This window comes from Podarcis liolepis, assembly GCF_965112155.1.
Source record: "Podarcis liolepis genome assembly, chromosome: 2".
Lineage (NCBI taxonomy): Eukaryota > Metazoa > Chordata > Lepidosauria > Squamata > Lacertidae > Podarcis > Podarcis liolepis.
The window spans coordinates 74,218,339-74,243,761 of record NC_139555.1 but is presented as its reverse complement, the minus strand read 5'-3'; the positions used below and the strand labels follow the sequence as shown (position 1 = coordinate 74,243,761).

General features: G+C 41.7%; 1 protein-coding gene across 1 annotated transcript in view; it reads left to right on the top strand.

The window, feature by feature from the left end:
• DNAH1 (dynein axonemal heavy chain 1) overlaps positions 1-25,423 on the top strand; it is a gene marked incomplete at its 5' end in the record, with an annotated part of 128,528 nt that overhangs the window by 36,332 nt on the left and 66,773 nt on the right. The window contains 18 exons of the mRNA XM_083488823.1: positions 457-755; positions 2,287-2,437; positions 4,069-4,262; positions 5,654-5,879; positions 6,558-6,677; positions 7,952-8,034; positions 8,584-8,725; positions 9,136-9,291; positions 10,990-11,188; positions 12,565-12,818; positions 13,340-13,552; positions 18,888-19,052; positions 19,195-19,316; positions 19,701-19,806; positions 20,539-20,718; positions 21,603-21,743; positions 22,711-22,874; positions 24,255-24,368. Of these exons, the coding sequence (XP_083344949.1) occupies positions 457-755; positions 2,287-2,437; positions 4,069-4,262; positions 5,654-5,879; positions 6,558-6,677; positions 7,952-8,034; positions 8,584-8,725; positions 9,136-9,291; positions 10,990-11,188; positions 12,565-12,818; positions 13,340-13,552; positions 18,888-19,052; positions 19,195-19,316; positions 19,701-19,806; positions 20,539-20,718; positions 21,603-21,743; positions 22,711-22,874; positions 24,255-24,368 (3,029 nt within the window). The remainder of the gene's footprint in view (positions 1-456; positions 756-2,286; positions 2,438-4,068; positions 4,263-5,653; positions 5,880-6,557; positions 6,678-7,951; positions 8,035-8,583; positions 8,726-9,135; positions 9,292-10,989; positions 11,189-12,564; positions 12,819-13,339; positions 13,553-18,887; positions 19,053-19,194; positions 19,317-19,700; positions 19,807-20,538; positions 20,719-21,602; positions 21,744-22,710; positions 22,875-24,254; positions 24,369-25,423) is intronic.

The following is a 25,423-nucleotide window of genomic DNA, read 5'->3' as shown; positions in this document are numbered from 1 at the left end:
TCCACCATCTTGCTTTAAAAATGTCATCTAGTTGTATCCCAACTCAGACAAAAGCCTGTTCCATGATTTTCAGAACAAATCATGCAAAATTTGGTTGCAGTATCTTAAGAGGTGTCCAAATGCATAGAGAATGAATAAGAGGAGGAGTTTGGATTTGATATCCCACTTTATCACTACCCTAAGGAATCTCAAAGCGGCTAACATTCTCCTTTCCCTCCCCCCCCCCAACAAACACTCTGTGAGGTGAGTGAGGCTGAGAGACTTCAGAGAAGTGTGACTAGCCCAAGGTCACCCAGCAGCTGCATGTGGAGGAGCAGGGAAGCGAACCCAATTCACCAGATTAAGAGTCTACTGCTCTTAACCACTACACCACACTGGCAAACAGCTTTCCAAAAAAATGTAGCAGATGTGTCATTTGGCACTGTAGTTGACATTCTTTGTTTTATTTTTATCTAGGTTTCAATGTTCCTTAAGGATACTTGGATCAATACTCTAAAGATAGCCGTGAGAAGCAGTTTGAGGGACATAGGCAAAGGCTGGTACAACTTGTATGAGACTAAGTGGGAAGTATACCGGATGTCCAAGCTTCATCAACTGATGGAGCTCATCAAGTTTATGTTGCAGGACTCTGTACGTTATCTGATCCAGGATTCACTGGTAAACTTCACCCAGCTCTTCTTGGATTCCTGCCACAGTGTCCTGAATTGCCCTGAAGATATGGTGTGGGGAGATGACCTTGTTAACAGTCCATACAAGTAAGGAGAGAAATGGAGAGATGTTTTATTTTTGTGGAAAAGGAAAAGAGCATTGACCAGTGTGCTCTCATATAACAGGAGGGTTCTTTTTCTCTGAATTTTCTCTTGATGAATTGGTATCACTGTGCAAATCACACTGCAGTCATGGCTCCTTCTTTGGCATGCTTAAGCACCCCCTGGGACATTGCTGGGCACCAATATTTCTCATGTTAAGGGGTTATTGCTGGCTTCTGACAGGCATCACAAAGAGTCTAGGTAACAAAGTGAAGTCACCATAGCTTTAGTATTCATTGGCTTTATTAGAAGATCCTACTGTGTCTGTTTAGCATGGTCTTGGGGCCTGCGTTATAACATCATAGATTGTAGAGTTGGAAGGGACCCTGAGGGTCATCTAGTCCAACCTCTTGCAATGCAGAAATCACAATTAAAGCATCCCTGGGAAGACGTGCTCCGCCGCTGGCAGCATGCTGCCAACAAACCTTTTGGACCTTACCTTTTTACCCCTGCTGCATGCTCATGCTTCCTGGATGTAGGCCCCAGAAATGCAAAGACCACTTTATTAAGGGGATATTTTTACAAGTGTTAACCTATTTTTGCAAAACATGTGGTGTCTGTACACATGCTTTTTGGGGTGCATGGCACAGTAGATATTAACAGAGACCTTACGAACATCCAGCAAGTTTAATTCAAGTCAGTCATTGCTCTTGGCAGATTGGAGAAGTGGGTTGAAACAGTAGACCTCAGCTGAAGTATGTTACCCAGTCTGGAGTATGCATTTTGAGACAGATGAAAACAAATTGAACAAAGCTCCAGTGTGAACCTAAAAAATAATTAAGGTTAGAAAGCATGGTGTTGAGGAAAGCAGAACTCACTGAACTAAGGAATGGAAATATATGAAAACACAACAGTCTTCAAATATTAAACAAGTAACATAAAGAAGATCGGGAAGAAGAATCCTTTTCTGCTACTGGCAAAAGGGCCAGAGTCAATTTAGTTACATTGCAGCTGTGTACATTTTGGTTTACCGGAATATGAAATAAGTTTCTGTGTCTGTTTGGAATAAGAAAAGTTGAACAGTGTGGAGCACAGCCCCCCCCCCCCCGCAAATGTTCTACCTCATTTCTGATATGTCTTTAAGGCAGACTGGATTAATATATATGTATTAATATATATTATATATGTGTGAATCCCAGCTTATTGCAGAGGGACAGTGAATATAAGTCTGGACACCCCTCTATACTTTTTCTGCCAATCCAGGAAGGGATATTTGCAAGCATGATGAGGATACTGACATGCCTTTTGATCATAGTGATTCCCTTTGTTCCACTAAATTTGATGCTTATGCCTGTTTATACAGATGTGGTTGCGTATCACCTTTTAGGGCATCTGGTTCCACGGGAAATGCACAAGCAGAGCTAGGCTATGTTTCTGAGAAGTAATTGATCTATTTTTTTAATTAGCAAAGGCATTGTTTCTGGAAGCTATTCACTCCTAACAATCTCAGAGATCTCCATATTCTTCCTTTTTGTAGGCCACGGAAAAATCCTCTGTTCATAATTGATCTGGCTCTGGACACTTCGGGTGTTCGTTTCAGCACACCCCTGGAGAATTTTGAGACAACAGTTGTTTCTCTGTTTGATAAAGGGATCTGGGCTACCCACACCATACCACAACTGGAGAAAGTGAGTTACCTTGAAGAGTTTGAAATGCCTTCTTATCCTAATAATAGGATCCATCTTGTAAAAAGTTATGCACTTACTGAAAATAGATGCTTCTACTAGAGATGCACACTACAAAGCTGACTTTCCAGAGCAGTCCTACCTATATGTGTACCCAGAAGCAGCAAGTTCCATGGAGTTTATTAGACTTATTGCTAGGGAAGTGTGCATAAGATTGTAGCCTTACTGGTCATAAGAATTGCTCCACCAAAAGCCTAAGCTGTGAGTTGACAACAGTCATATCTGGGTATTATGGCTGCATTGCAGGAACATTATAACAATATTATGGAGAGAAACACAACACAAATGTTTTGGAGTGTGGTATTGAAGATTGACAAGCCTTTCTCAGAACCAGTACCGTGGTTTGGTATTGTGTCTGTAATTTGCAAACAACAACAACAACAACAACAACAACAATGAAAGCCTGTGGAAAGAAAGTCTAGCCCTGCTGAAAATTACTTATATTTTCTCCATGTAGGAGAAGATAATGTGATTCTCCATTTAATGTGTAGTGAGATGCAAGAAATAGAAGATTTTCTTTGATTTCACATCCTGATCTCTTCTGGGTTAGGAAAATGTCAGAAGAAGTTTGATTTGTGCTGCAGATTTCATGTAGCAACTCATGCGCAGGCACATAAAATCTCAAAGATTTTAACAGGGTGGTGTGCAAGGGATGATACTGCAGGAGGAGGATTTTGCTAACAGGAGAATGATTCAGCCAACACTTTTAGCATTGAGGAAAACATGCCAGATTCAAATAAGAAGTGTCGGCAATAATGTTGCAATTTTAAATCCTGAAGCTGTTAATACCGACATTGAAGTAGTGGCAGGGTACGAGATGTGTGATTATGTGTTTAGTGTATTTATCTTATCACTTCAATTTAAAAAGAGGCTTGCTTCTTTTTATAACAAAATCGAGATAATTCAAGAGCTATCATTAAAGTGAGCTTCACAATAACCTAAAGATTGCTTGTCTGCAGTTTTTGAAATGTGCTGTTGTTGGTTTTGGCTAAGGTGGGAGGTCCTTTTCCCATCAAGAGGTGTCTTACATATTGGGTCTCCTGCCTCCTTGAAATGATCTCTGCAGGTATTGTTTAGGGCACAGAGCATGATCTCATAAAAATCTGAAGCACACTAAGTTGCACATGGTTGTATCATTTGAAAGCCAACAATCCATGTTAAAGGCTAGATTATCCAAAATACCTAACCTCTTGAATGCTGGGGTAGGCAGCTTTCAGCCAAGAGCAACTCATAGAGATAAGCTGTAGTGCAAGTGAGGCAACATTTGCAGCAAACCACAAGTACTATGACCAGAAATTCTAGTGGGGCTCCATACATTAAAGATGGATCTCTAAATTGAGACCCCTGCAAGCTTTCGTTTATACAAAGTCTGGTAAACATATATGGTAACCTGTATTATGATTAAGGCTACGGTTCCTTGGGTTGGCATGGGTTTTTACTGAGGTATCCAATACAAAGAGCAGGAGGAGCATTAACTGTCTAGCAGTAGACGGATTTCAATTTTGTACAACAGACTTGAAGGAGAAAATAGAAGCAGTTTGTGCTGAATGGCTGTTCTTTTGTCCCTTGTTCAGCACGTGCTTGAAAACATGTTCATTTGTGGCACACCGTTGCTGGAGTCAGTGGGTCTGTATGAGCCACCTGTGATCGAACTGCGCAAAACCATCATCACCTGTATCCGCAAAGCCCTGATTCCCCTCCAAGCTTATGCCAAGAATTATGAAAAGTACTTGGAACTGAATAACCGTGACATCAACAGCCTCCTAAAGTATGTAGCTTTTAAAGGGAAGAGCAGGGAATGCATAAGAGGCTTTTCTATAGTTGCATGGGTAGATTAATGCAGTGCCTTCTGCATTGATTTCACTTTCAGTGGCAAATGTGTTCTGAAGAAGACAAAGTTCCCCCAAATACATGGGCTTGGACCCTAAGTTACTTATCTGTGCACATGGTAGGAGGGAACTTGGTCAACTCACCCTTTATCTGCAGGCCCCCATGTCATATTCCACATGATTCCCAAGAGTCTCCCAGTCTCCATAAGTGATGTTCAGGAAAGGAAGTAGGAAAACCCCATTTGGGAGGATGATGTTCTGTTCATGGAAGAAAACTTAGGACTGTGCCCATGGTACTATGAGCTACACTGTGAAACAGATTACAGTGGTATCTCGGGTTAAGTATTTAATTCATTCCGGAGGTCCATTCTTAACCTGAAACTGTTCTTAACCTGAAGCACCACTTTAACTAATGGGGCCTCCTGCTGCTGCTGTGCCGCTGGAGCACAATTTCTGTTCTCATCCTGAAGCAAAGTTCTTAACCCGAGGTACTATTTTTGGATTAGTGGAGTCTGTAACCCGAAGCGTAGGGTAGGTAACCTGAAGCGTATGTAACCCGAGGTACCACTGTACATTGTTGTTTTAGCATCAGTGTGGTCATTGGCTACCTGTTTTCTTTTCTTGGGGCTTTTACACACCTAAGGTAACAAATCTAGGTGCCTCCAAGCATACACGTAACAGGGAGCAACAAGCAACCGCTTCTTGTATTCACACCTTACATTTTAACTGTGCACTTCAAAATCTTAAGTGTACACCTAAAAGAACACAGTAGGTAAATCTGGCCTTAAGAACCCTTGAGTTTTTTAAAAAACTGCCATTCTACCCTGAAGGTATTTATATCTTTCTTCCTTCCTAAGTGCTAGAAGCAAAGACCTCTCCATCACCACCACCCCCTTGTGTTTATTCAGAGCAATCATAAGGCCGTAAGAGGAGCCTGCTGGATCAAGGCAATAGCCCACCTTGTCCAGCATCCTGTTCTCACCGTGGCCACACAGATGCCTGTGGGAAGCCCCACAAGCAGGACCTGGGCACAAGAGCACTCTGCCCTCCTGCAGTTTCCAGCAACTAGTAATCAGAAGCAATACTTCCTCCGACTGTGGATCTTGCAGCACAACAGACTCAGCTTCCTTCCTCTAATCTCCAAGGGCTTTTGCAAGTGCAGATTTGTTGAGTGGCCTTGAAGCCTTTCACTGGTTACATTTGCCGTTTATAAATGATACGTTCCTGCTGTAAGTGGGAAATCATATTCTGGCACAGTATGCAGTATGCCTGTCTTTACCTGTGTTGTGGTGGTGAGTCTTCTCTTAATAATAATTCTATATTTCTCTAGACCATATCTGGAGCAGTGCCCTCCTGCTCAAGAGGTGAGAGAGATCGTTAACAAGCATATGGCAGAAAAGGAGTTGCTGGACAACAGCTTGCCCGGTAGCATGGTGATTGGCCCCTTTCATCTCAGCGTTGAAGGCGTACGGCAAAACCTTTCCAAGAAATGCAAAGCGTTGGCCACCACTATGCTGGATATATTGGCTAAGAATTTACATGAGCAAGTGGAAGATGTGAGTTTCATACTTGGTACTCATCCAGAGGAGTAATTCTGTAGCTGTTTCTGGAAGTTTACAATTGCAAACAAGTTACAAGGAAAAGAAATGAATTGCAGTCATAACAGCAATTTTGAACTCTTCTTAGCATGTATATATAAATATATGTACTGCTGGGGATTGTTCTAGTGTGAGATCTAACAGCTGGTTAAGTCAAGTGCTTCTGCACAAATGTGTCAGTACAGGAAGAGCATCATATAAAAAGGTTTATGGTTCTCCTATTGCCACTTTCAAACATATTCATGTGCAAAAACCTTCTTTTTCAGTATTCTTTATAGCATTTCTAATCTGCTACACCATTCTCATTTTATTAATCCCCAATGCCATCCCAATCATCATGATCGTCTTGATGACTTTAGATGAAGCACAGCTGAAGTTCAGGGACACATTCCATTGAGTGTTTGGCTGCCTCCGCCCCATGTTTCCTCCCTGCCTAATATTTAGTTAAGAAAGGTACATGGTGTGATGTTGTCCTGGTCAGAATCTCTGTTTCCATATGTCCAACGTCCTTCCATATTCCGTTGTTGTTGTTTTTAAAGGAACATTGAATTCTTATAATTACTTTTGAGTTATATCAAACGATTTCACTATTTGTGTAAATATTATCATTCAGAGAGTCATCACTTCTTTCTGCAGATCTGTGAAGCTTTCAAAGCCATCAGCCGAAAAATTTATGAAAAACCAAACAGCATTGAGGAGCTGGCTGAGCTGCGGGAGTGGATGAAAGGAATCCCTGAGAAGCAAAAAGTGCAGGAGGTAAAAAGTGGCTGCATGTGTAGCATCAAACTATTGGAGTGAAGTAGATAATGGGCAGATCACTGAACTTTTAATCCAGTACCGCATCCTGACCAGAACAGTAATTGTGGGCTGCTTTGAATAAATCAAATTCTCTTAGCAGATGCAGATGCAAGTTGGTAGTTACAAAAACACTTCATCAGGTAGCACTGAAGGTATTAAGGAACTCTACAGCTGTTGACAAATTCCCAGTTCATTATTTTAGGGAGCAGATGTAAGAAGCAGATGCATGCTATTCATGCATAGTTTGCTAACAAAATCCCTGGAAAGCAGATCTTAACTCAGTGCATGAAATTTCACCAATACACCTTTTAAGCATCTGCACTATCGTATGTGGATGAATGTGTGTGTAAACCATCATGCCTTCAAGTTGGGCTGACAGCTGTCTGACTACCAACCATTGTCATGAATTCGCTTAAAGAGCATGCAGGTGTCTAGGGTGGGATAGGTGTTAAAATGCCTGCCTGTGTTTGGATTGCTTATCACACCTGCTTCAAAGCTTTTTGCTCAGTACAAATTTTAGATGTTGAATATTTGCATATTAATAACTTGTGGGCTAACAGTGACCCCATTGACATTGACTTCTTAACCATACCAGGGTGGTATCATATTAATGTAACCAGATTGGAATTTTAATACACCATTTCAATGGGCTGTGGCACTTCTCAAGCTTTGGGTACCTTGTTTGTTCTCAAGCCTGAAGCAGTGAGCAAGATTCACTTAATGTGCCTTGCACAAGGGCTCCCCTCCTCCCCTGGTCCCCCTCCTGAAATTTGCTCAGGAGTAGGTGTCGAAGAACCCCCCCCCCCCCCAGGAAGAGAGGAGAGGGGTTGTTCCATCAGGTAAGCTGCAAAGCTTCTGCTGATGGGATGTTCACCACAGCATGATGTTGAATTCCACCCGTGCTGCTGCTTTTTTTCTTTTTCTTTTTTGTGTTAAGATTTTTATTAAAGTTTTTTCATGAAACAATAAGGTACAGAAAACACATTTACCCAGTGCTTCTTGAGACTCCTCAGGCCTGCTGGGTCCTCTGTGTTGTTGTAACCTAAGAAGAACTGTAGAAGTGTATTCCTTATCCCTCTTTCACTGTACTCGAATACCACCATACCCAGACATTTGACTTATAGGCAGCATTTTTGTGTGCAACAATATTATAACACAGATGGGATGAAATTTTGATCATGCAAGCAAAGCCCTGCTTGTCGGCTCCTCTCTCTCTTTCTGTCATTGCATAGGAATTGATAAGTAAGGTCATGGAAGAATACGAAGTCATGGAGGATTTCCTCTACAATTTGACTCAAGATGACTTCAATGACAAGTAAGCACAAGGCATTTCCCCTGCAGTCAGAGCAAGACCTTTGGCTTCAGATACCATATTTTCTGCCTCAGGGCTTTATTTGCACATCAAAGGGCTTCAGCAAATCTCTTCAGGCCGCCAGAAAAGATGCCCACTGAACTACCTTATTCAAATGCAGAACCAGTGGTGGTGCCAGCCTCTGGGCCAGGGATTGAAGCAACCTTCTTGTTTCTGAGGCTTTTAGCAAACCAGAGGCCTTTATTTTGTTTTATTTTTCATGAAAAGCCAGTGAATTTGGGGGCTGCACAGCATGAAATTGTTAGGCTGTGTATTTCTGTGTGGGTGCAAGGTGCTCACGGGGATTTGAGAGTTGCCCAGGGGTGCCAGCATTTTATTACAGATTTGTAGTATAGTGCGTCCCAGGCACCCAATTTGTAAGACTCAGCACACACATGCAAGGCAGGGTTTGGGGGGCACCTGTGCCCCACTAGATGTTGCTGAGCTACAGCTTTGATCATCTCAGAGGATTGGATACATGGTGCATTTGTGTGACTCTCTTTATGTTGTCAGGTGGGCTGCAAGCGGCTGGCCTCTGAAGATCACCACACAGATTGAATTGATAAGGCAGCAGCACATTGAAGATGAAGAAAGATTCCGTAAAATTCAGCTCATGGATCAAACCAACTTCTTGGAACGGCTGGATGGTCTTCAGGTACTGATAATGGGCACCAGAGTTGTCCTCTACACTCACTTTAAGTATCAACTATCATCAGCGGGTAGCTGGGGATGAACTAAAATAAGAGCTTGACACATGGAGTTAGCCGGGTCTATTCCTCATTGAGCCTAGGGACATAGAGATCATTGTTGTGGGTGATTGTCCATTACTCAGGGTGCATTATTATCCTTAGCTAGCAAGTTCCAATGTGACCAGGAGAGAGGGAAGTGTTTCCACTTTACACGGTAAAAACTCATAGCCATCTGAGACTTGCTATTACCAGGATTCTATCCAGTATTTATGACCTTTTAAAGGATCTTAAAATATACTATCTACCTCTCCCAAATCTATGGTTATGTATCATGGGCTCTATCTCCCTGCTTGCTATGACTGCTTTTCTTTCACAGATTGCTGTTGCAGGGTTTTCTGCGCACAGTGATATAAACCGGGCACATGAGATAGCCAATGAAGCAAGAAGAATTAAGAAGCATTTGAAGGACTCCCAGCAATTGGCATTACTGTACAACAACAGGGAACGGATTTTTGGTGTGCCAGTGACTAACGTAAGTTCCCAGCTCCCTTGCTACCTTCACTGTAATTTTTGCATCTCTGTTGATAACAGCAGAAACATCACCAGATATTGCTAGTCTTTCTTTATAACTCCGCCATGTTGCTCACCTTCATTTTCTAACCATGTGGTTTCACTAAACTGGCACAGAGCAAAGCAGTATGCTAGCCACTCCACTTCATTAAATTATTTTCAGTTTTTTGGGAGAGCTCATGCAACAAGAGCTGGAAGATGCAAGGCATTCATGAAGCAATTCATGTGGCAGAGATCTCAAAACTTTCATAAACGTATGGCTGCAAGCTATATTGTTGGCTTGGCTCCCAGCTCAGAAGCAAGAAGCAGCTATTGAGGATTAGGAATTTCTATACAATGATTTCATTTACTGAAACCTTAAAACTCCAAATGTGCTATTTAATTAACACTTTTTTGTTGCTGTTGGTTTTTTTGTTTTTGTTTTTAAAGATGCTATTAAAAAAATCTTTTATTTTAAAGATGCTACTTTTAAAAAGAATGAGACGTTGTATTTGCTTCTTTTCCATAGAGGATAAGGAGAAATACAAATCATTGTTTATATTTTTTGCATTTTTATGCTTTAAATAGGTATTAATAATTGTGTGAGATCTCTAATATAGCAGAATTAATTGTGTTGGAATCTTTATGTGGTTATGTAATAATAATGGCTAACTAAAATAAAATATTTGAAACAAACAGAAAGAGAAGAAGTGATCTAGTCAAATAGAAGCATGTCACATGGTTCTGAATGAGAGTGCAGTTATATGATCAAGTTCTTCCTGTTGAAATCAATGTTGTTGTTTAATGACTGGATTTTGTTCCCTTTATACATAGGATAATACGGTTTGTGTGCACTTTTGTAGAGTGTGTGTCTGTTCTCCTTTCTCCTCTCTTTCCCTATTTATTTATTTAGTTACTTTTATTTATAACCTGCCTTTCTCCCAAGGTGGCTCACAGCATGAATTAAAATAAATACCACTACAAACAGGCAATTAATATAAATATTTTTTTAAATGGAAAAAGTAACTATTAAAACAGCATTGTAAACACTTCGAACCATTTAGAAGTGTACACACACACACACACACACACACACACACAAAGTACATCACCCACCCTTAGAAGATCCTGCCACAACAGCCAAGTTAGTGGCCAAAGGCCTGTCTGAACAAAATAGTATTTGCCTGCCGCTGAAAAGAAATCAGAGAGGGGGCCAGCCTAGCCTCCCATGGAAGAGAGTTCAGCAATCTGGGAGCAGCCACGAATAAGATTCTCTCTTGTGTCCTCACCAAAAGTGCCTATGAAGGCAGTAGGACCAAGAGAAAACCCTCCCTGGAAGATCTCAAAGCTCAGGCAGTCTCATAGGGCGACAAGCTCCTTCAGATAGCCTGGACCCAACCCACATGGAAACTCTGGGACTATTGTGATCTGGGCAGATGTGTAGTCACATATTGTGCCCAAGAAACAAAGGGAAGGTCCCTTGCCCACTAGACAAACAGAAGGTACTCTCATGAAATCAGTTCAAGGCTCCCTGCTGACTTATTTATACCAACAAAGTCGAGAGAACAACCTAGTGAACGTACACCCTGATGGCATACTGGAATTGCTTGGAAGACATTACAGGTTATTTTTCTGTGGAATATGTGCCCATTAGCAGTTAGTAATATTCTGGTTTTTCCAGTATGATAAGCTGTCCAGGATGGTTAAGGACTTTCAGCCCTTCTATGATCTCTGGACTACAGCATCGGACTGGCTTCGCTGGGCTGACAGCTGGATGAATGATCCTCTGTCTGCAATTGATGCAGAACAGCTGGAGAAGAATGTCAACGAGTCCTTTAAGACAATGCACAAGTGTGTGAAACAGTTCAAGGATATTCCAGGTAGCTACAGAGCCTTGAAATGTCATTTTTTTAAAAAGCAAACAGATTCAGAAATGGGATCAACTGAAATTAATATTGGGGAAATGAGAAATGGACAGAAATCAAAACTGACAGATTTAGCATCCCTTGCAACCATTTTAGAAATTGTAAAGGTATAGTAGAACTGCAAACTTTCTCTAAAATTATATTTACAATGGCTTCATATTAACACTGTAAAATATTCTGTAGTGGGGGAATCTTGTTTCTTTTCTTGACTTGTATTTTATTCTAAACAATTAATTCTGTTCTAAGTGCTGCAGTGAATCAACCTTAACAGAGGAGGAGTTGAAGGAATATGTATGAGGGAAGGTGACTCATTCAAAGCAGAAGGATTAAAAATACACAGTTGTGTAATAGAGCAAGTCTTCCAGAATTGGCTTTTCTTATATCACAATGTTCTGATCTTGTCAAAGACAGTGCTGGGGTGTTAGTCCTTCATTGCAAGAATAAATGGAGGCTACACACCCGTACATCACAGTTTGCTAAATTTAATCATTTAAAAGCAGATGGACTGTATTCATTGTTGCTGTATTCATTGTTGCTCTAGTACAGAGATGTCCAATAAGTTGATCGTGATCTACTGGTAGATCCCCAGGAGGTTTTGGTAGATCATGCTGGGTCCCTTTCCTTAGCATTGTCAAAATCGCCCCCTTGCCCCGCCCTCCATTGTTGCACAATTTGCAGAATGGAAGATGGAGTTCACTCATTGACTTGAACACCCTCCCATGAGGGTAGATCACTGCCAGTTTTTAATTTTGTAAGTAGACCGCAGTCTCTTGGGAGTTAGCCACCCCTGCCTAGTAGAAGCACAGTGGAACTTTCTTGCCTCTTCTCCCCACTTCTTCAAATCTGGAATGTCGGGAGAACCCCCAGAACAGCATGTAGGGGGAGGAGAGGGGAGATTGGGTAAACATGAATGCTTGCTCTGACAAATGTTGACTACAAACCATTATCTCCTATTCTTTGCAGAGCTTGTACCTTTCCTATAACTAAAAAGGGAGCAAATACATGTATGAAAGAAAATATTATGGTATTGATTCAAACGTGCAAATAAGGATCAAATTATGGGCAACATACATCCCCCTTTGGATAGTGTAACATTGTGTTGCCCAGTACCCTTTCCCTAAAGCAAACAATTTAGTCTTGTGTTTCTGCACACAATGGCTGATATGTTTGTCATAGTCAGAGTAGACCCATTGAAACAAGTGGACTTAAGTAATTTACATCTGTTTATTTCAATGAGTCTGTTCTGATATCACACAGTGTTTCTGATTTGCACTATATTATGTAACCTTAGAACTGTAGATTGATGGTACATTTATTTATATTTTGTTAAGCATGCCAGGAAGTTGCAGTGGAAATCCGTGGCAAGATTGAGGAATTCAGACCATACATACCCCTGATTCAAGGTCTACGCAATCCTGGTATGCGCAACCGTCATTGGGAGATGCTTTCTGAAGAGATCAAAATCAATGTGAGGCCGAAGGCCAATTTGACGTTTGCACGCTGTCTGGAGATGAAGCTTCAGGATCACATCGAGACCATAGCCAAAATAGCTGAGATTGCAGGGAAGGAATACTCAATTGAGCATGTAAGGAGACCATTCTGTCTGACCTTCCTTGCGGTGTCATCCTTTATGCTGCAGTGTTTTCTGTAGATGAATGCTTATCTTCTGATTGTTCCTCATATCCAGGGATTTTAACATTTGCCCTAAATATTTCTGAAAATGTCTAACAAAAGCACTAGTCAGCTAAAAATAATGTTTTTTAAAAATAGGTAGACTTTCTGAATGTGCTAGCAAAATAGGTACTTCTTAATTTGGCATGATGTTTGGAATGTATGGGAGATCTGGAGAATGCTAGATAACTTGAGCTTGGAAGGAACTCGTTGGCAATTACTCCTATACCTGTCTGTCTGTGTATTATCCCAAACGACTTTTCTGATGGAAAGTAATTTCCACGTCCTTTGTTTGTTCTCTCTATAGCTAGCCTCAGTCTGTTACCATGATCATTAACCTCCATTAACTTTTCACTAGTTGCCACTTTAAGGAAGCAAGTGTTTTGTAAAGTCTGTTCAATATGGACTAAAGATTTATTGCTTCTCATTTCCCAGGCCTTGGATAAGATGGAGCACGAATGGGAATACATCCTCTTCAATGTAGTTCCCTATAAAGAAACAGAAACATTTATTCTGAAGAGTCCTGATGAAGCTTCTCAGCTGCTGGATGACCACATTGTTATGACTCAAAGCATGTCTTTCTCGCCATTTAAGAAGCCATTTGAGGAAAGGATCAACACTTGGGAAAATAAGCTAAAGATGACGCAGGTAATAATTTTCTAGATTCTTTTGTGTGCTTGAAAGTGGAATCTGATATAACAGAGGGGATACTCCAGTTTAGCTGTGAGAATGAGAATAGGCTGAGGACAATTTTGTATACATACCTCCAATACAGGCTCGGAGATCAGACCCTGTTGACATGGGAGCTCTGTGTACCGTTTATAGTTTACACAGAGCTTTGGATCAGATTCTGACTTTAATGAGACTGGATAGCCACAAGGCTTCACTTCTTTCAGTAATTTAAAGAGAATTTTTCATCCTGTGAAAATTTGGCACTTTTTTTTATAAACAACAAATTATGCCCTTGCATATTTAATCACTCTATTGACCAGGTTCACCCTGAAGAGCCTGATTTTGTAAGGTGTTACCGGTAATTGCTAGGTCTCACCATTAGGCATATGAGTAGATTAGGGCCAAACTAGACATAATGGTGGTGGAGCTACGTCAGAGAACTGTAGTTCTGGCCCAAAGACATGTTCAAATGAATGCCACCCTTCAATGGCTTTCAGAGTTTCCTTTTGTTCCACTGAGACTTCAAGATAAGACATAACCAGATGAAAGGGTTTAAAACCCATTTCAGGTGTAAAAGTGAAGAAGCAGGAGGGTTCAGCACCTCTCTCCCACCTACCCTCCATGCTGCACTCACACACACAATTATAAGAATTTTGCTGGTGTAGTTTCATCTTTGAACTCATTCTGGTTTGGGGGCAGGGAGAGAAGCACCTTCCTCCCATCCATCCCTAATGTGCTTTAAATTGTGTGCACACACCCGCACTTACGGCAATTTGATGGCAGACCTTACACTCAAATATCTTAAATAAGCCTTTTAGTTACTGATGGAAGCAAGCAGGTCTTTTGCAATGAACAGGTAATAATAGTACAGTACTTTTATTGGTGAAGTGTTTTGACAAAGCAGAACATGTGCTTTTATGTTATCATTCTTTTGCTTTATTAATGGGCATTAGCCACCCTTATGCGCTTGAACCAGAGTCTGCAGAGTATGTTCTGATTGCCTCAGGATGAGAAAGGGATGGAACCCAAGGCTGTAAGGAATCAGGTGACAAGCTTGCTCTGATGTGATCATGTGTGCGCTGTGTGTGGATTTGGATGTGGAATTGTGCCTGGCCTTCCCTTCTTTTTTACTCCTTTTACTGATATGGGATTTCCACATGGTGAAGGCATTGAGATTTTTTTTACTGAAGAAGAAAAACCTCCCCACAGAGTAGTAATTTCAGGCATTGTAATAAAATGTTTCTATCTTGGTAGTTAAGGCATATTAGGGGGACAGAAAATGGAATGGTGACAAAGACTATGAAGGGACATATAAACCATCCTCAGTTTACTAAAACTGCTACAGCAATTCATTGCTACAAGAAGAATGGGCAACAGGATAAGAGGCAAAGGGGTTAAGTTGTATATCCATCATATTGGGGTTGAAGGCAGAGATACACCACTATGAATGTTTAGGACTCAGATGCCCTTCACCTCAGTCTCAGAAAGCTTCGACACACATTTATATTTCTGTATGGCTTCTTGACCGTCCACACAAGTCTCAGTGCTGCCTGCTTTGAAGAAGACACTTCATTACACACCTGTCTGCCCACGAAATCTGAAGAGCAGAGAGCAAAGTAATTTCTGAACCTCCAGCCTGTCTCTGAGAGAGATTGTATGCCTGCCAGTACCAATGAGACTGGAAGAGCGCAGAACATCTTTAATCAGGTGTCTAGGAAGTGGTGTTTTGAATCTGACTAAGCCACAACACTTCAAAAAATGGTTTTAAAATAAACAAACACCAGGACGTTCTGCAAGCAATTACTTCAGCTGTTCATAGAGAACATTCTATCACTCGGACCATTAACTAATTTAATGTGAGCCGGATCAGACTTCTGGAGCCTAACTGTTCCACATTTAGCCCAAATTGAGAAGTGTTATTCTCCCTGAATAATAAATGCTAATTTCACTGGGAGTGTGAAAAGCAAGCATAAATTGGCTCACAGTTTTGCGTGGCTCCTAAGAAGGGACACTTGGCACATTCAAAAACAGTGCCTAGTTGTTGTTGTTTTCTCTACCAAACGACCCCCTCCTCTTGAGGGTTTTAAAGGGATATGTGGGTGATCCATTAGTCTAGTTAACCAAATGTGACTCATTCAATCTATGTGTTCAAGGAATAGCCATTGTTTTCTCAGCTAAGGACATTATTTAAAGGGCTTCTATTTGTCTGGGGCCTTACTAACTGTTCAGCACTGTGCCCCAGTTCATACATGCAAAATTTCTCCATGCAGAGTGCCCTGTTTCCTGCAACCACAGTGCTATTTTTTATAGAAAAAGAGGTCCTGGAACTCAGCATGAACACCTCCCCCATTCTCTTACAATGGCAATGACATCCACCTAAGAGGTGCTGGAATTCAGTTCCTGTGAGTTAACCCTAAAAAAATTCCTGTGCAGCCACATAGATGATGTAACATATGGACTGGATTCCTTGCATGATTTCTCCTCCACCTGAGGGAGAGAAATCACAGGAGCAGGGGCTCAGCTCAAGCAGGCCTCAGAACTGGGCAGCCGGTTCATTCCCTAAATGTATGAACTGTGGCAATGAAATGCATCCCTTAGATCGAGAGTTCAAAATTAAGATTTTCTTGAATTTTATATTCATGATAGAAGTAAGATTCCTAAAAACAATGAAAAAGGATCTATGGCAGTAGCCCCCAATCTAAATTGATTGCTTAATTCAATTTTTGCAGTTGAGGCTCATTTTTTCACTTTCATCTAAATGATACAACTCAAATTATTTTTTCCACTGTCATTGTGCTATTTATAAGAAGAATCAATACAAATCCATGATCATTTTTATCATCACCAAAACTCATGAAGTTAAAAATTATGTAAACTATCATTTTTCCAAAGAAGTTTCCCATATCTCCCGAAATGTAGCAGAAATTCTGTTTGTTTAATAAAGGGCAACTAATTCATAATAACCATAACCAACCTAGCCTTATTTATTGATGCTTGAATTGTGTGACCATCATCATGATTCTAGTTTTTATGCACGATGATCCTTGCATGGAGCAACCCATTCTCTACTAGGTTCTGATGCTTGAGTACATTCTGTTATCTGGAATGGCTGAGTTAGCATTGCCTATCACTTCTGGGAAAACATACCCCTATCACCACAGAAAGCCTTCTTTCAAACTGGCAATTATTAAGCAACACATCTCATGGATTCTATTTGTCACTAGGAGATCTCAAACCATCATATTAACATTGCTGTTTTAATGTTATTCCCACGAAAGTAAATACATAAGCTCATTTTAAAAGTCCAGTAGTATTTCTTGTAGAAAAAGGACCTGAGTACTGTCATGTAGCTTCTTACTAGTATTATAGTGCATAAGAATTTAACAACATCTTGGCTTCAGTGGGATTTAAACAGCAAAAGTGCTGCAAAAGAATTGTAGCCAAAATCCCTTTATTATAGCTACAACTTTTGATATTTGTTGTCAGCTGTTGAAAGTACTATCATCATGAGTGGACATGTTGCAGTTATTGTTCGAATACTTGGCACACACACAAAATGGAGCTAAATTGCGCCTTCCATTGTTTTTTGCATCTTTTTATGTTTTGCCGTGCTCTGTTGTAAATATTTGGATTTCATTCCAAATATTTTATGTAAATGTTGTAAGTTGAATATGCAACTCAGCTTTCTTCTTGCATGATATGTATCTGAAAAAATGCTTAACACCAAAATATGACTCCTTCCCTGTATGGCTTTGCAGTGTATGCATTACCACTGAGTTTCTGGAAGAGACGTTTACTAATACACCAGACCAGTTGTATCTGTCTTAAACACACTCACTAGGGTGAAAGTCTCTTTGAAGATAGTTTCTTTGAATATAATGGGCTGGATTCAACTAAATAGTTATGCTAGCACAATGGGGCTTCCCTCCTCTCCTCTCATGCCCCCCATCAGGCACAATTCTGTCTCCAATGCTAAATAGATTTTACACTGATGCTTATCAATATGAAGCTGTTGGGAGTGGTCCTTAGGTGTTATGGAGAATGGTGCCATCAGTACTCTGAGGGCATGCAGCTCCACATCTCCATGATATTTGAATCGGGAGAGGCTGTGCAAGTGCTAGATTGTTGCCTTAATGCAGTGGTGGACTGGATGAGACCCAATAAAACTGAGTTTAAACCCTGGGAAGATGGAGTTTTTGTGTGGATGGTGGTTCCTGTGTCCAGAATATAGGCTACTTGCCTGTTCTGGGTGAAGCTGCACTCCCTCTAAAGGAGCCAAAATGTAGTGTGGAGGTACATCTGGATGCATCTTTCTCATTAGAGGCCCAAGTAACCTGCGGCTATGAGTGCTTTTTACTAGCTTCATCTGGTAGACCAGCAACAGCTGAAGTGGGATAACTCGGCCCCTGTAGTGCATGCTCTGGTAACCTTGAGAGTGGATTACAACAATGCCCTCTATGTGAGGCTGCTCTTGGGCCTGGTCTGGAAGCTCTAGCTTGTGTAGAATGCAGGAGCTAAACTACTGATGGAGGCAGATAGCCAACAGCATGTGACACCTCTGTACTGGCTGTCCATATGCTACTGGACTAGGTTCAAGGCTGTTGTTTGAGCTGCAAAGCCCTGAACAACTTTGGCTCAAGATGCAAAAGAAGAAGAAGAAGAAGAAGAAGAAGAAGAAGAAGAAGAAGAAGAAGAAGAAGAAGAAAGGACCATCTGAGCCCTTATATCTTAGCTCAGTCACTGAGATCATCTAGAGTTATCCCCTGTGCAACCGAGGCCCAATTGACTACAACTAGACTGGACTCAACTAGACTTGAACCTGCCCAAGGATCATTCTGGAGAGTTGCAGTTTTCTTTCTTTTTCATATTAGGACATTTACTGTGATACCAATGGAGTAGGCAATAGCTTGAATACTTCAGACTGCAAAGAAAATCCAGATACTCTAATATTTGTAATATTAACATGTATAATTTGTAGACTCTTCCCCTAGAGATTTTCAGTTTGAGTCCAGAACATAAATAATGGAACCAGTTCCTTTAGGTGGTAATCCTATACCAGGCACCCCCAAACTCGGCCCTCCAGATGTTTTGGGACTACAATTCCCATCATCCCTGACCACTGGTCCTGTCAGCTAGGGATGATGGGAGTTGTAGTCCCAAAACATCTGGAGGGCCGAGTTTGGGGATGCCTGCCCTGTACTCATTTACTTGGGAGTCAGTTCAATTTAATTCAGTCGGAATTAAATCTGAGTAAATATGCATTGGTGTGCCTATTGGTGTGCTTTTCCTGATGTGCATGCATTCCTGTCAGGATGTCTTGGAAGAATGGCTGACATGCCAGCGTTCCTGGTTGTATTTAGAGCCCATTTTCAGCTCGGAAGACATCAACAGACAATTGCCAGTGGAAAGCAAGCGCTACCAAACTATGGAGAGGTCATGGAAAAAAATCATGAAAAATGCTGATGAGAACAGAGAGGTGAGGTTATGTCAATGCTTGGCTACAAAACACAGAGTCTATTACATTTTTAAAAGTTGCTCATCTTTGCTTCTGTATGTTCCTGCAACTCATCTATTAAGGTGCCAGCAGAATTAACAGTTGTTGGTCATGCTGTTCCCAGGTGATTAATGTGTGTCCTGATCCCAGGCTGCTGGAAAAGCTGCGGGAATGTAATAAGCTTCTTGACCTGGTGCAGAAAGGTCTAAGTGAATACTTGGAGACCAAGAGAGGAGCTTTCCCAAGGTAATTCTGTTACTTGAGGCTGAACTTCAACAGTATGCAGCAAAGGGACAACAGGTCTTGGAGCCATTAATTTCTGCAGATCTACTCTGAGTAGGACTTGCATTTGATAAAATCCATATGTTAGAATTCAGGAAATGTCCAGGGGGAGAATATGGACCCTATGGTGTGTGTTTTTGAGGGTCTGGTGCACCCAGGTTCTTTCAGGGAGAAAATGTCCTCAGTCACCCAATACCAGCCACTAGCAAAGTGATTTTACTCTGAAGTATGTGTTTTAGGATTATGGTCAAAGTTTTAAATATCATTTTCAGCATTTAATCTTGGAGTGCTTTCACTGGCAGAAAAGCTAGAAACCCGGAACAAAACACCAGTCTTCTTTCTTTGCAGATTTTACTTCCTTTCTGATGATGAGCTGTTAGAAATACTATCTCAGACCAAAGACCCCACAGCTGTGCAGCCTCATCTCCGCAAGTGTTTTGAGAATATTGCTCGGGTAAATAAAAGCCGTCCACTTTGCGGGTCCTGCTTATACTGTGAAGAGTCAGAGAGGAATGGAGCGAACAGGTTCTGCTATGCTATCATGATTATAGTAACAGCTGGTATTTAGCTAGATACATGAAAGAAGTCAGTTACAAGTCTGCATGCTTTAATTTGCTGTGTGTGTGTGAGAGAGAGAGAGGAGAGAGGGTTTTTCTCAGTGGATGATAGCCATGCAATCACCACATGTTGCAAACTAGGTGCGCATCTCAGAGGAGACCACAAACTGAATTACACAAACAAAGCAATGTAGTTAGTTTTGAGTTTGCCCACTGATTTTAGAAAGCTCAAAACATACCGAGTTCTGTGCCAGTCTCTTCTTTTTGGTACCTATGCCCCTTCTTTTTCAGGCTGAATGAGATTAATAAGGAGGCATATTACCACACTGCATCGTCTCTTCCTGGTAGATGTAGAGAATACTTATGTGACCTTTTAATCCAGCACCCTTAACTAGCAAAGTGCTTATATGTTGAAATATATGCCTTTGTATATGAATCAACATCTAGTAAGTTAATGAACATTTGCAGAGTGAGCTTCAAGGGGTTTGAATTTAGGGTAGTGAAGTTGACTGTAATATTATATATTTGCTTTTGATCCCACACAACAGTGAATCTACAGCCTTGTGCAAAGTAGGGGATGGAGGGTAGTTCTTCTACTTGGCTTCTCATGCTGTGCTTCCTCTCACTAGCTGCACTTTCAGGAAGATCTCCAAATTACACACATGTATTCTGCAGAAGGGGAAGAAGTAAAACTTTTCTCTCCCATTTATCCTACTGGCAATGTGGAAGACTGGTTGCTGGAAGTTGAGAGGATCATGAGGGCCAGTGTGCGGGACAACATTGAAAGGTCCATCAAGGTTTATCCAAAGGTAAGTGTCTTGCATAGAACTATGTAAATTTCACTTAAGAAATGGAACTTGTTTGTAGGTTTGGGATGCTTCATCTTAAAAACCAATGGACAGCAATCTCTGCTGACGGATCTTTGAAATATATTTCTAATAATCCTCTGGTTTTCCATCTGTGTGCTTGGATCTTAATGGTGCATATAACTGCATTCCTACTTGTGTCTTGTAGTCTTGTCTACTTTGGGATCAGCATTCTTTCATCATCTAGATTATTCTTGGAATGCATTATCCTGATAGGGATTGCAGAAGTGCAGTCAACAACCATTTTGTGTGGGGGTTCTGTTCCATTCCCCCATGTGGTGGCGGAGTGCATATAAGTGCCCCCTGTTCTGTTCTGCCCTGCCCCTGTTCCACCCCCATTTTGCCCTTTTAGTGACCTTTTCGGGTCATTTCCAGGTTCAACGCTGTGAGCACATGTGCGATCGCACATCAATCGGACTCATGTTCATCGGTTGTTGCCTGTAAGCCAAATGATTGGCACAGTAGGCAGTCTGTACCCTAACTTACGCATTGGATTTTTTAAACCTGGTGACAATATTTTGGAAACAATGGAATATGTAAGGCCAGGGCTTTTTTTCTGGAAAAAGAGGTGCCAGGATTTGGGAAGCTTCTGCTAAAGAGAATTCCATGGTTGATGGTGTCTTTTGTCTTACCTTGGCTCACATATGGAAAAACTCAAAAAGCAGCATAGCCAAGCTCAGAGGGTATAGCAGGGCATAGAGTAGGACAGGGTGATCTAGGGCTGGAACTTTGGTCAGAAGCAACTACTATGCTTAAAACAGTGATAAAACGGGAGGGGGGGAATTCTCCATTGTATTTAATATTAAGGCCATATGTTTTTAATAAAGACACCACGGACTACATGGGTCTTAGATTGGCCAGGCCAGGTGACCATTGCCGGATGTCAGACGTTCTGGACAAAAGAAGTGTCAGAGGCCCTGGAAGCTGGAGATTTGGCCACCAGGTTGTTTCCACAGCTAAGTGCTCAGGTAAAAATGTCACTTCATTGTGTAACTTAGTTGCTTCTGCACTGAAACCCTGCTTTTTATATCACCTAGTTGGCCAAGGCTGGGGACCCTTTTTCAGCCTGATGGCAACATTTCTTTGTGGGGAACCTTCCAGGGGTTGCATGTCAGTGGTGGGTGGGCCAGAAACATGTCCTATGCATTAGCTTCGCCCCCCCCTCAAGAGATCATGAAAAAGATGAGATCATAAAGACGAAGATCAAAACAGTGCCCACCAGCCCTTGCTTCACTGCTATCACAGAATTGTAGGGTTGGAAGGGACCCTGAGATTCATTCTAGTCCAACCTCCTGCAATGCAGGAATCTCAACTAAAGCAGCCATAACAGATGGCCAACCAATCTCTGCTTAAAAAACTTCGAGGAAGGAGAGTCCAATGCTTCTCATGGGAGTCTGTTCCATTGCTGAACAGCTCTTACTGCCAGAAAGTCCTTCCTGGTGTTTAGTCAAAATCTCCCTTCTTGTAACTTGAACCCATTGGTTCGGGTCCTCCCCTCTGGAGCACAAGAAAACAAGCTTGTGGCAGCCCTTCAGATATTTGAAGATGGCCACCATACCTCCTCTCAGTCTCCTCTTTAGCAGGCCAAACGTACTCAACTCCCTCAACCATTCCTCATAAGACTTGGTTTCCAGACACTTGATCACTTTGGTTGCCTTCCTCAGCACATGTTCCCGCTTGTCAATAACCTTCTTAAATTGTGGCACTCAGAACTAGACACAGTACTCCAAGTGGGGTCTGACCAAGGCAGTCTAGAGTGGTACTGTTTCTTCTCCTCCCTTCACAAAATGTAACTTGTGAGGAAGGCGGAGAAGTGGCTTTTCTTTTTCTCCAGTTTTCTTACACACTTCAGTACATTGCTAACTATAGAATGCCAAGTAGATACGAGATATTTCTCCAAGGCATGGCCTGACTTGTTATGCTTTCCTTGCACAGCTGAGCGACCTAGTAGCACTTGTGCGAGGGAAGCTGTCTCGGATGCAGCGGGGAGTGTTATCAGCTCTCATTGTGATTGAAGTTCATGCCAAGGATGTGGCAGCTAGACTTGTTGAGGAGAATGTCAGCAGTGAGAATGATTTCGAGTGGATTTCCCAGCTCAGGTGAGACATTTCCTAGAATCTGTTATCGCTGTTTTTGGGTAGTGAGACAGATCCCTGTCTTCAGCTACTGTGAGGTACATGAACTAGGCAGGGCACCCTGAAGCACACAGACTTAGAGAAAGAATAATCACAAAGGTCTGAAAAGGATCGTCTGACTATTATTGTATCATTCTACTTAGGGGTTATTCCAACCCAACAACACTCCCTTCCAAAACAAATTCACATTTATCTTTCTTCTCTTGTGCTTTTTGCTAGTTGCTGAAAGGTGTTCTGCACTTAACCTTTTTTGTGGCTGTGGGAAATTTCTGTTAAATCTACTGTTTTTTCTGCATAGATAACATTATTTTCTGCATACACTAACATTACTCATTAAATGTCCAGTTTTTCAATAATGACCGCTCCCCACATAAAATGGGGGGGGGGGCGCCTTTTGCATGTGCAGCCCCTCAGATCCCAGTGCAGCTCCTGGTAGTTCAAGCTGGCTTCATCCTGCCCAAGCTGGATACCGAAGGTCTCCGCCTACCCCAATCCTGTCTGGGGAGGTGTTGCCAGGGGATTGGCCAGGTAAGGGGTGTCAGCATCGCCCTAGAGCCAGTGCACCAACTGGACTCATGCACCTCAACCCCGACTGGGCTAGGCGAGCTGGGTAGCACCACCAGAGACCTCCTTTCTCACAGGAACAGGTCACAGTGCTGTGGACTCACAGCTTAGAGCTGAGAGCACCGGATTCACTGTCTCAATAATACAGTCGTTGCACAGCAGAGTTTTGCAGAGTCTTGCAGAGTATAAACCACTCGGAGAGCAGCTCTGTAGAATATCTTCCTTTTATTCTGTAACTACAACTATGATACAAAACTATATACAGAGCTGAATATTCTAAGCATAAATCAATGCTACACTGAGAGTCTGCAGCTGCACTTAGCAGCAATCCTATCTCTAGAATCGCTAACACTCTCACTTTCTCCGATACACTGACTGACTGACTCTCTCTCACACACTCTCTGATATGTTGCTGGGCAGAATAAGTAGATAGGCAGGACACGCCGCCTCCTCTCTGGAGAGTCAGCAGAGACCATCAGGAGAGCATCAGGAGATTCTTGGGTATGGGAGGGGTGAAATCTCCTCAAGGGGAGGGACCGCCCTGCCCACACAACAGAAGGTGACTCTTACCTGTGAAGCGGCAGTCAGCTCCAGAGCTTTTTCAATAATATGCAGGTGGAACATGCAACGTTATAAAATAATATGCATTGTTTAGCGTGAACAAAATACAACCAAATAAACAGGACTGCAGTGTTTAAACTGATGGTATAAGAAACCCTTTGTTAGCTCTTGCAGTTCTCTTTCTATATCATTTTGCATTTAACTTTTCTTTAACATTAGGTACTACTGGACAAGAGATGATTTGTATATCCGGGCAGTGAACGCTGAATTTATCTATGGCTATGAATACTTGGGCAACAGTGGGCGCCTGGTGATTACACCTCTCACTGACAGGTATCATAACTTATTAGACTAAAAAACAACAACTTGTCTCCATAATTTTGAATGAATAAATCACTCTTTGAGAGCTGAATCAAGGGTCAACTCTGCCAGTGTAGCATCTGCATTGTGGATTAATTGTAGTTTCTGAGTCATCTTCAAAGGTAGTCCCACATAGAGTACATTGCAGTACTCCAAGCAGGGCCAGGCAGCAAGAGTATGCTCAGACAAAGCCCAAGACCAAGCATGGAAGCTCCTAAAAACCAGATACATATGAACTCAGTGGGAAACTGGGCCTAGGTAGGAGTCTGGGTGAGCAATAATCACTTTCGCATGTATTTCTGGCACAGACTGTGCAGCAAAAACTACATGGGGTGTATCTGCTTGACCTATGGTGACATAGAATCTATATTATCCACACAGCTCTTGTGTCTGCATATGTCAAATATGGTGAAGTGTTTAGGAACAGATTCCACATGTGTCTTAGAGAATCTATGTTTAAAGTGCATAACTTTCTTTTAAAAAGCTTTTTATTTAGTTGACCAATGCATGTATGTGTGTGGTTGGTGGTTGTTTCTTTTAAAAAAAGTTGACAATGTAGTACAGTGGTACCTCTGTTTAAGAACAGTCCTGTTTACAAACGATTCAGTTGATGAACTCCGCAAAACTGGAAGTAGTGTCCCGGTTTGCGAACTTTACCTCGGTCTAAGAACGGAATCCAAACGGTGGAAGGGCACTGGCAGCGGGAGGCCTCATTAGGGAAAGCGCGTCTTGGTTTAAGAATGGTTTCGGTTTAAGAACAGACTTCCAGAACGGATTAAGTTCGTAAACCGAGGTACCACTGTAATCGGTTGCATGCATGGAAGATGGATTGCATTTCTGCAGGCTGAGCAAGGATATAGCCGTTCAGTTCTCAATAATGGTAACAGAAGCAGTTTAATCAAGTGGTCCTCCATGGATAATATTGAATGATGGTTATTCATCATTAAACAGTATGGTTAAAGCAGCTCTCTGAGAATAATAACATATGATCTATGTCTTCTTTTTAAAAATTCTTATTCCTTTTGAGT